Source organism: Terrapene carolina, unplaced genomic scaffold, assembly GCF_002925995.2.
Source record: "Terrapene carolina triunguis isolate 2854851 unplaced genomic scaffold, T_m_triunguis-2.0 Scaffold96, whole genome shotgun sequence".
Taxonomy (NCBI): domain Eukaryota; kingdom Metazoa; phylum Chordata; order Testudines; family Emydidae; genus Terrapene; species Terrapene triunguis.
In genome coordinates this window covers 37,397,476-37,408,719 of record NW_020664447.1, presented here as the reverse complement: position 1 = coordinate 37,408,719, position 11,244 = coordinate 37,397,476, and the positions used below count along the sequence as shown (strand labels likewise).

The 11,244-nt window shown below is 39.8% G+C and overlaps 1 protein-coding gene across 3 annotated transcripts in view; it reads right to left on the bottom strand.

Moving 5' to 3' along the window:
* Positions 1–1,301: 1,301 nt before the first annotated feature.
* SIPA1L1 (signal induced proliferation associated 1 like 1) overlaps positions 1,302–11,244 on the bottom strand; it is a 388,229-nt gene continuing 378,286 nt past the window's right edge. For all 3 annotated transcript variants that reach the window (XM_024218824.3, XM_026651467.2, XM_026651466.2), the window contains 5 exons: positions 10,549–10,771; positions 7,423–7,569; positions 4,770–4,884; positions 4,137–4,218; positions 1,302–3,469 (listed from right to left, as the gene is read on the bottom strand). In XM_024218824.3, coding sequence (XP_024074592.2) covers positions 3,326–3,469; positions 4,137–4,218; positions 4,770–4,884; positions 7,423–7,569; positions 10,549–10,771 — 711 coding nt within the window. In that variant the 3' untranslated portion in view covers positions 1,302–3,325. The remainder of the gene's footprint in view (positions 3,470–4,136; positions 4,219–4,769; positions 4,885–7,422; positions 7,570–10,548; positions 10,772–11,244) is intronic.

Below are 11,244 nucleotides of genomic sequence, written 5' to 3'. Positions count from 1 at the left end.
GGGAGAAAGTTTGAACTGATCTTTGTTGTGATGTTGTTTTTTTAATAAAACCAAAGCCCAGGAAAGGAGGCAAGTTGGCACTTTCCCTACCATACTGAGTGTACCCGTTTTTAGCGTAGGCTTCCTCATTCCCTTCCCGAGACACACACACACACGCAGTGAAAGTGAAGGGAAGGGATAGTGAAAGGTATGTGAAGAGGAGGAGAGAATGAATGTGTGATACACATTGAGGAGGATGAGTCAGTCAGTGGAGGGGGAATGAGTAGACAGAATGTTGGAGGGAAGGAGGGAGGGAGGAAGAGGGAATAGACGCAGGAGAGCCTGCACTCAAAGTTTTTGAGCTAACTTTGGTGTTTGTTCCACACCTGGAAACAATTATAAGAGGATACCTGACTGCAAGGTGATGTCAAAGCTGATCAATTGCACATTTTTATTGCTGGTGGCCTCAATCAACAAGCAATACACTACCAATGAAGAGGCAGGTACAAACAACTGTTTGCATTTATTTTTCTGAATAATTTAAGTAAACTCTGCAAGTTAGGTCTTCTTGCACTGGTTTCCTGCCAAGTTGCCAATGTAGCCCATGGTATGTAAAGTTTGGGAACCTCCAGCTCTACCTGAATGTGAACATGGGTGGGGTAATTCACTGAGAAGCACTAACCTTTGTTCCTTAGTTCTAACTGCAATAAAAATGGACTTTACACTGGAAAGATGGAAGCCAGTTCTCTCAGCAAGATTCCATAGGTCATACCCAGTCAGGTGCTGACATACACTACTGTTGCCCAGAGAGCTCCCTTGTGGCAGCTATTTTTCTGTTGGACTGAAATAGATTTACCTTTTCACTATCCACCTTTTGGGGATGCCATGGATCTAGCCATTAAAAATGGGGCTGAGAAATAACACTCTTGTCAGGACAAATCTTAATTAAAGTGCTACCCGACTCACCAGTGGATACTTGTGCCAGCAGTGGACCTTTCTACCAGCTTGGTGAAGCTGTTGCATGAGAATCAAAATTAAAGATAAAAAAATTGTTCTTCATTAGAGAAATAGGAATATTCTAATAGGGAGGAGGGGAGTGAAGATTTTTCACTAGTAGGCTTAGAGAGCATAATGGTGAAGTGCATGTGTATATAAAAAGGGATGGTCTACAAGGGGAAAGCAAAAGAAGAGACTACTTGGAGAATGAAACTCTTATCTCCTTGAGTGCTGAAGCACTGGTGCAGTGAGGAAGGGCCAGGAAAGGAGGCTTTGTCTTTAGGAAGTTTCAAACAATATAAAAAACCAACAAAATCAATAGAAAATGGTTTTAGAAGAGCCTTTAAAATGAGTTTTATTGTCAGAATTTTACAAGTTGCCTTTAGAGGCTTCATACAAGAACTCTGTTGCAAAACTCTAATAAATAGTCTGCCCCAAGTCCCAAAACTTTTTTAAAATAAAATAAAAACCAAACCAAACTTAAAAATAGAAGAGAATAAGCAAGACTTTAGGATGCTCAGGGATGTTAGCAATATTTCCCATTTACAAATAATATCAGGCATTATACAAATCTCCTTCATACAAGTCATTTTTTAAAAAATAACAGGACATTCTCAACCTTTACAAAAGCACTCCAGAAATAGTTCCAAATGGATTCATTTCCATGACAAAACATTATCAGAGAAGAATTCCATGGGGATTATCACCACAAATCAAGCTTTAGGTCAAAGTGTAGCAAGTTTCTGTGTAGTAGGATTAAAGAGCATGAAAAAGGGCATCAGAGAGAGCTTGGAAGATTCCCACTGATTATTTCTTTTGCGAGAGTGGGTGACTGCGGAAGAAGGGGAAGCTATTCCTGAAATGGACAAATAATACAATGTTACTTGTGTAAGGCAATGTGTGTTTCAATGTGAAGGTGTTAGTGGATGCATACAGAGAAGGGCAAAGATGATACTTCACTGCATGTGGCTTGCATCAAAATCAGTGCAGGTTGTAGTATGAGTTATATTGTGACACCAAAAAGGTATTTCTGGAGAGGTGACATTTTATGGCAAGTTTATAGCTCCTTCAAAGAAAAACAAGTTAATCTTCCTGGTGTCAGGCAGGCGGGGAAGGAAATCTTATGCTAACCAGTTGCACTGGGAAATCCAGACATCAGAGATCCAAGAGTTAAAATACTGCTTCCCTCCTTGTCCCACTACTTAAGGAAGGGGACAAAGTCTCTAACTACAGCTTTATATTTCCCCATTTGCATTATCCATAACAAGGTTATTAAAGGTTTACTAATGCCAAAGACCTGCTATATAGTTGAGATTAATAAACATTTCTTCTGCCTTTTTTTATTTGAAAAGTTCTATGACCAAACTGGGTGGGGATGGGAGGGCAGGTGCAATGAAATGGCATATATGGTGTATAAGAAAATGCATACAGTTTGAAAAAAAATCAAACACTTTACAGCGTCAGCCAAGGACCTACTATATATAGGTAGGTAATAGATCCCCAGGTAGCGGAGGGACGGAGACAATGCTTAAGCAGAAGTACAGCAGTTACTCTCAGTATTCTCTCAGTCAGCCTGACGTAGCGTGCCATTTAGCATGCCAAGTTGCACTATTCCTAAAGTACCTGGCAACCATTGTTTCCATAGGAAACAAAGGCAACTAGAAGTGCTAATGCAAGGACGTGTGTGATCATCTGACTCATCCATGGCTCAAGTGTCTACTCTCTCTTCCAATGTTCTGATGCTAATTGTACTGTACCATACACTATGGGCATATGTTCTGTATAACATATGTGAAGATAGCACTAGTGATCAAGCACAAATCATTCAGGAGACACCTAAAACATTGTTTTAAATCCCCTTGTCTGTGGCATACTTCAGAAAACAATGTAAGGAAAGCAGCAAAATAAACATTTCTTTCTAGTTTCCTAGGAGTCATAATATTTATCAAAGCAGCAAGGAAAAGCAGATTACCTGAAACAGATAGAAAGGAGTTAATAGAAATAAATAGAGGCAAATAGACCGAACAATTCTGGTCCAGCCTCCAAATCATTTTGTACATAACAGGTAAAGAGATAATGTGCAAAAAATAAAGACATTCACATTTTAGCCATTAAACTTTTATTTTACCTTTTTTAAATTATTTTTTTGTTTTTCTACAAAAGGCAGACAATGATTGTTGATCTGCGATTGTTCTGAGTGCGTGCAGAGGCGCAAAAAGGGGTCATCAGAGTACGTAGGGCGGGGCAGTGCTCTGATTATACTTTCACATATCATGATTAAGGTGGCATTAAAGCTAAGTCCCACTAACAATTATTTATAACTGATGTTTTCCTTCCCCATTTACTGTTCTCAGTTCATATCAATCGTGTTGAAAACCCATTCAGTGAATTTCTTCAGTTTCTCGGATGCACTCTGGGACTCCTCCTGTAACCGTAAGTTGTCTTCTCGCAAATGTTGCACTTCTGCCTGAAGATTGGCTTTGTCTTCTTTTTCCTAAGGGATGAGGAAGAATATGAGAGCTCAATGGTGATTCCCGGTCACATTTCTTGCCCTTGTCAACAAGGAGGACGCCATCCTAGAGAGGTATTATAGTTTTGTTTCCCCACTTTATAAGAGCTTTAAGTGCATAGACACTCGTGTTCCTGGCTTTAGGATAGTCTAGACCCATGGGCTGTGTGGTGACATTCTTTCCTCCCTACACTCTTTTGGCACAGATTGTTGGGATTTCTCAAGACTAAATTCTAATGTAAATGCTAGCTCCCCAAGTGATCACCTGAAAATGGTCACAATCTATTCCATGCTAATGCAGCCCTCCTACGGTGTGACTGCTGAGGAGAACTAAGTAAGAGATGGCAAACACCTCCAGGAATACTGTACCGCGTAGGAGACCTTTGACCTGAGCACAGCAAGATTCTTTCTGCACAGAAGCATGTATTTCAGCATTAGACAGTAGATGTGCTGACTTTACCTCTAAATTCTTAACACCACTGTGTTTAAAAAATAAAATAACCTGGACTGTGATCTGAGGAAAGAAGTAAAGAGATGTAATTTTCTCAACAAAGGATGAGACTGTTACAAGTTTGGGGGTGGTGGAAAAGGTTTATAACATGACTAGTACTGCCTAGCAACCCTACAGGCTTCCTGTAGAATAAATGTTTACCCTCTTTAAATCCTCTTGGAGCATCTTCAGCAAACTTTCCAGTTGGTCCACTTTGGAAGCGAGAGTAGGAGGAGACTCTTTACTGTTGGAAGTAGGAGACAAAGACAGTATTGGCAGGATTTTCCATAATCATTCTTTGCTTCTAACTCTAGGCTGGATTTCTAGCAGACTTTCCTATGACAAACTGCTCGAAATGCATGTGTGATACAGTACATTCTGAATATATATTTTTACTTAAAAATGTTCACCACAGGCCTCAGCTACTAACAGAAACGGCATACACATGCTTAGGCCGCACTATCACTCAACAAAATGGCTATTAGCAGTAACCCTGAAGACTCATCGCTTGCTTTCTCTCTTTCTCCATTAGTTACAGGTTAATTACATACACCTTGGAATGAGACTGCCTTGGACACTGTTTTAAACATCTCAGATGAAAGAGAACCTTCAGAAACATGCTATTTTCACAAAGGCAGAAATATACTCCGCATTCTTTTATTTCCACCCTCCTCTGTTTTTCTTTTGTAAAAATTCATAAGAGATTTAAAGGTTTGTTACAAATCAAAGCATCTCTCCATCCTGTCCTCCCCGGGTTTAGTTTAAAAAGCCCACCTGCCAAATATATGTACTCACCCTGTGTAAAGCTTCATCTGTGCAGTGAGCTGGTCCTCAGTCTGATCACTATTGGAAGCAGCACTCACAGGTCTGTTGTTTTCATCACTAGCAGCAAAGAATGAGGCTCGCTGAACTGAAGAGAGAGAGAGAGAGAGACAAACAATTGTAAATGTAATGATCATTTGCTTTTACTGGAGCATCTGCACTTGAGGATCTCAAAGCAATACAAACATTAAATATCACAACACGACACCTACATGACATATGTAATCAAAGTAGCAATTTAAGATAGGTGAATGGAGGCACAGAAAAATTAAATACAATACCTGCTCAAAGTGATAAAGTGATAAAGCAAGCTAGTGGCACAGAGAAATAAAACCCGAGAATCCCATCTCACTGATCTACCACCTACACTTTATACTGAACTGGAACTGACATTTTGAAAGGTACAAAGCCACTTGTATAAAAGAATATAAGGCACTCCCCTTTCACTAAGAACTGCAGCACTCACAGTGATTTGGACCTCCTGTGGCAAAAAAAGTTTTAGAGCCATCTTATGGCTTCACAAAGCACTATTTGAGTAGCTTGGCAAATCATCATTTTCCTAAAAAGAAAGCATTTTCCACATCTTTATGGTTGTGAGAATTATGTGGGGAACGTGAAGAGACCCTGGTCATTTTTTGTTATTTTTGTTTGTTAATCCTTAATAACATTTTTTGTGATAAAAAAATTGAAAAGTAATCTCCCCTCCTCCACATTTGTTTTTCCTTATAACTGTTTATTTAGGAAGTTTTAACAAATTTACAAATCATTACCATACCATTTTAGTTTAGGGAAACACCATGAAATGATACATCATCCTTCAGACTTCCTCGCAAAAATGGTCATACGCAAAGAAATGACATCTCATTTGCTAGCTACTAATGGCCTCTCACTGGAAAGAGAAAAATAGTCTTCTATTTGGCAAAGGCTTTATCCTGTGTTTTGAATAAGGCTAAAATTAACATGGCTGTTTTGTTTGACAGAGTTTTGCCATGTCCATTTTTAAAAAATGAAAAATGCAGGAGAACTGGCTGGCTTAAGAATGTAGTAACCGGGCGTGAAGGTTTTCAGTTCAGCTGGGACCTAAGTGGGATGGGTTGTAGAGCCCTGCCTAGTTTCTAGTCAACAGGTGTCCAAAATCAGAATCAGAAAAAGCACCAATTATTTATTCTAATTGGTACTTGCAAATCCCATACTGGCATTCAGCACACAGGACACTGCATTGAGTTGACATAGAAACTGGATAATTTGTCTCTCCAGGTCAGGTTTGAAGCCCACTGGAGGAGTAGTGGGAGGAAGCTGACAATACACTGCCCATGCTTTACCTGTTCCATGAGTAGACAGAGGATTGTCAGTCAGATACCTTTCTCCAGAATTGAGGCATTCAAACTTTTAATTAAAAATAAAAGAGTGCATTCAGTGCCTATGAAAGTGAGGAACACTAAAGTCAGGCATACCGTGAACAAGCCTAGGAAAAGAGATTGCCAATCATAGTAAATTGCACTTTAATGGTGGCCTTGTTCTAATCCTTATTTGTGCATTTCACAAAACCTCTGAACAATTTCATTTCCCTCTGTGAATTAAGGTAGGATTAAAACTCTGTTCTCCAGAGGTGAATGGCAAGTACAGTAATCCATGCATCACACAGTTCCCAGGTTAATGTCACAGCATGTTCTTACATCACTGATATCAGCACTAACAAGGGAATACCGTGTGTTAGTTATTCATACTGCTGCTATTGTAGAACTAGCAGGGGAACAGAAGAAAGTAGGTTACTTATCAGTAACTGCAGTTCTCAGAGTGCATTGCCTGCAGGTATCCCCATTCTTGTGGTCTATGCAGCAGAGCATCCAAAAAAGCAGGGATCAGTGGAAGCAACTTCATGAGGTAGAATAGCATTTATGTAGAGATTTGAAAAAGTGACTTTTGATTAAAGTATCCATATGATTTTTTCCATCAGATTCTAACAATTTTATAGTTTACACTTTGAGCTAAAAGTCTTTAGTGTTTCTTTAAATTCCAGTGGATCTTGGCAATTCCTCTTCAGTTTACTAGATGTGAAGGAGATGGAAAGCACCAGAGGATAAAGTGATATCCATGTGCAAGTCCATGTATTTGGAGGTATGTTAAGGGGAGAACAGCAATGGAAAGGCATGTGCCAGCAAGGCAGACTTTCCGAATTACTTTGGCAATGTACTTCAACTATAATACAGAAACTTCTTTCTAGTGCAATTTGCAGTCATTAAAGTGACTGCACTCCTTTCCACCGCTGCTTGGCTTCGCTCTGCACTTTCATGCCAGATGGCTGTCCATGCCTGCCGTGGTCTTTGTGATTGGTCTGTATTAATGAAAAGTATTCAGTTACACAGAAATTCAGCTAAATCATTTTGTGTTCCAGCTACAGTACTGAAACCTGCAGAGTGATTCAAATGTAAAGAAATGGCATCTGAACATTATAAGCAAACACGTATTAGGCTGTTGCAATTTGGATTGCATTTTCAAAAGAACTTGGACTTCAGAGTAGAAGAGAAGCTAAGAAATGGAAAAAAATATCAGAATTAAAAACACATCCTTAGTGAGGTGTATAGTAGCATATAAGCTTTCCAAGTAAAGTATTTTGAATACATACCCTCAAAGGCTTTGGCAGCATCTACCAAGTTTGACCAGTCCAGATCGGAGGCAGAATCGGGCAAGGGCATAAGACCCGGGTCTGGCATGGGCTGCTTTCTCTGATCCTGGATGTCTGTGAGGGAGCTGTCTGAGGCAGAGAACTCTCCTGGAGCAATGCAGAACAAAAATGAAAATCAAAAATTCAGCCATTTCCCTCACAGAAAGTTTCTTCATTTCCAGATAATAAAGAACTGAATCCCTATTCCTTGCTGTTCTGGGATGTAATTTTTCAGACCTGCACAGATGCCATTAAGAGTGAGACTGATCAGCCATGTCATTCTGCAAGTTAGCTCTTTGGGGACTGTGCTAACCTCCTACCCTCAGATTCAGTTCTTTCCAACATGCCCAAGATCTGCAGACCAGCACTTGGAAATCCAGGCTCTCATCTGACATTGTACACTGCAGATTCTTGTACCCCAACAGCTCATGTCCCCTCATGGGCCTGATAAGCTTTAGAAGACCCAGCAGTCTGCAGACTCTACTATAGCAGCCCTGTACACACCTTCTCTCATGGAATTAAAAGAAAATGAAATATGAAATATTTGTAACCACTGACAAAATTACTTGTTTCAAAGGTGTTAACTGGATTTTCAGATAAATCAGAATATTTATAGCTCATGTTTTCCCCTCCACATAATATGAAGAGCTGCCTTGAGGATGCAGCTGTTATTAATATGCTTAAAATTAAGAACATTATGAGTGAATGGAAGGTAACAAATACTGGGTGGTATTAAATATCCAGTTCTATTTAAACTCTCTCTCACCAAGAGCATGTAAATTAGAAAGACAATTTGTGTGTCACTCAAATGTTTGGGTTCTTTTATCTTGGAGGCCTGAATTTTACAGAAAACTGAAAATTCCATTTTGATGACGATCGCATAAAACCGCTGCTTTAGAATAAAAGTCTTGACATTTCCAGTTCAGTGCAAAGGAGAGAATGACAGAGCAGCCAAACTTCTTTTGGAAAATACAGAGGTCTAAATGAAAGGAGACCCTCTATAGCCTGCTCTCTTTTATGCTCACAGGGCATACAGGCACTCTTTCCACAAATCAGTTACAAATGTAACTCAGTCTAAAAATATATTTTAATACCTATGGAGAGAAGGAGTAAAGGGAGCTTCATCCCTCCCACTTCACTATGAGAATTATGTTAAACAGCAGCAACTATTTACAAAAATGTCAACTTCAATATTGAATGAACTGATGTCTAGGAATGAGAGGCAGCTGAAAATTATGTAGATATTTTTTCCAGCATAGTCATCTGTTGAAGAAAATGTATTCTATGAACCTGATGACAATCAATGGACAAACAGTATTCCCTGTGATGCAGGGGGCAGTTTCTTTTCCCAGTTATATGGCTGGGGTGAGATACGTTAAACAATACTGTGTTTTAATTCACGGCACCTTATTTTAACAGCAACAGTTATGGTAAAACTAGTACCCCTAGTGGCAGATAAACACAGATTTGGAAAGAGCAGGGTGATATATTAGGAGTCAGACTTTCCTGCATCTAAAACCAGTCCATTATTTGTACCCTGGTTATATGTTTTTTTGGAGTAGAGAGTTTGGGTTTTTTAGGCTAACCCCCAAGACCCTTGGTGCACGTCACTACATCAGTGTGGGCAGTGTCACAGCTCAAAATTCAAGCTGGAGAAGATCAGAGACAACATTCTAATACCGAGAATTGGAGGAGGAGTACTTTAGCTAGGATAAAAGAGGACTTCCCCAAAGAGTGGGGAGGATAGGCAGTTACTTCTCCCCTCCAACTCAGGAGTACGCAAGCTTCCCTTGTTCCCCTTGGTACTGTGTAGGGGGACAGATAGGGCTGCAGAAGCTTGTCCCCTCCTTTCTTTATCATACAATTCATATTTGATCAACTCACTAAATTTGGCAAAGAACGTCCTGCGGAATAAAAAACTGGAGTTTCCATTCTTGGGAAATTGTAGTCCTCCTCTTATCGGTCTTCTCAGCTGCTCTGATGCATACTAAACACTCCCAGGCTCCAGAGTGAAATTGACTAAAATCCCCACCTTTGAAGAGTTGGCAGGGTCCAACCTTGAAGAGTTGGCAGGTGTTTTAGGTCCAGAGAAATGGCACATACTATAACCAAGTATGCTAAAAGTTAAAGCAAAATGCAAATCAAAGACCTACCAACTACTGTAGTTTTGTTTTAAGTGCTTAAATATCTCCGCATTGAGTTGAACCTATTGGTATTATAACACTCATTCTTTTACCTAAAATGTATCACAATATGGATGAACAGAAACAGGTATACATCTCCAAAAGACATTATGGAGCATTTTTACACTGGAAGACCTATTGAACTATTTCTCCAAGTGAAGGTTAAATATTCAGAAAGCATACAGTTACTTATTTAAGTAAGTGGTGCAGTAGGAATCTGTGTAAAATCCCACCCACCCTCACCCCTGTCAGCAGCAAGGGATTCAGCACAATTTAATCCACATTATACTGCATAAAATTACTGATGCTCTTCACTGCAGTAACGAGGGCATTTGCAGTATCATCTGCACATTTTTTAAAAACTAAGTAAGGAAACTTTTTCCAGTTACCCGTTTAATGCTTGATCAAATTGCTTAAGTAAATCCAAACTCTGCAGTGTGTAGTGCAAGGATTTGAATTCAGGATCACTTGGTGAATTAAGAATTTATTAAGTGCTTTAGTACCTCCAAATGTCCACTGGCATTCATCCACCTCAGTGGTATTCATTGTCAGTGGTACTTTGCGCCTATAAACTACACATTAAAACGGGGGACACCAGAAGTAGGCAATAGTTACTTGTATGACACCCAGGACGGGATCTTTGGACCAACGAGTCTTGATTCCTGCTTTTGGCAGTGGTGAAAACGTGATGCTAAAGAAAAAGGCAAACTTCCCCACTCCTTCCCCAAAACTATTTACCTGGCCTATTATGCAATGCTGTACCCATGGGGGGGAAATCCAGCTTACATTCTGAGACATGGGATTTGACTCCCCTTACTTTAGCAAAATCAAGATGCAATTAACAAATAGAAATAACTGTCATGGCATCTCTCCTTTACTGTAATAAGGCTGGACATATACTTACCATGTAATGACTTCATTCCTAAAGTGTATGATGGCCTTCGTAAGGGTAGTGACTTGGGGAGAGAAGGATATGTGCTGCTGAACAGGACATCATTTGGCAGGGCTTGGTCCAAGAGCGAGGCCCGTGAGGTGAAGAAGTGTTCCCTTTGACCACTGTAAATACTCTCATCTGACAGAGTCCTCTGCAAGGCACGCTTTGTGGTAGGAGTGCTAGGGAACGGAGACTGAGAGGAGGGAAAGGTGTGATTATACAGTCTTAAGAGGACATCAGTACATGGTAACATTTCAAACATACACTACATGTGTTTATTAAAGCAATCTATATTCGTATAAAGAAGCAGGCTTTAACATACCCAGTCTTCGTCAAACTGGATGGGACAAAGTACTACATGAACAGCTCTCTCTAGATGAACATCAAGTCTGGATGTCCTATTAGATCTTTGCCACCTCTAATTTCTATTTCTATCATTCAACAGACATCTTGTAGGACATTAATCTCAAAAAACTCCTCATGGATTCTGTAAATTAGCTCCAGACCATATGTACTAGGGAAAACATTTACAGAAGCAAGTTAAGTGATACCTAAAACAAAGAGTTCTACCTCTTGTGCTATCTTCCACACACTCTGGCTAAGATGCCAGCTGGCTACAAAGCCCCATGTAACAGAACAATGAGGAAAGTCTGACAAACTAAAATC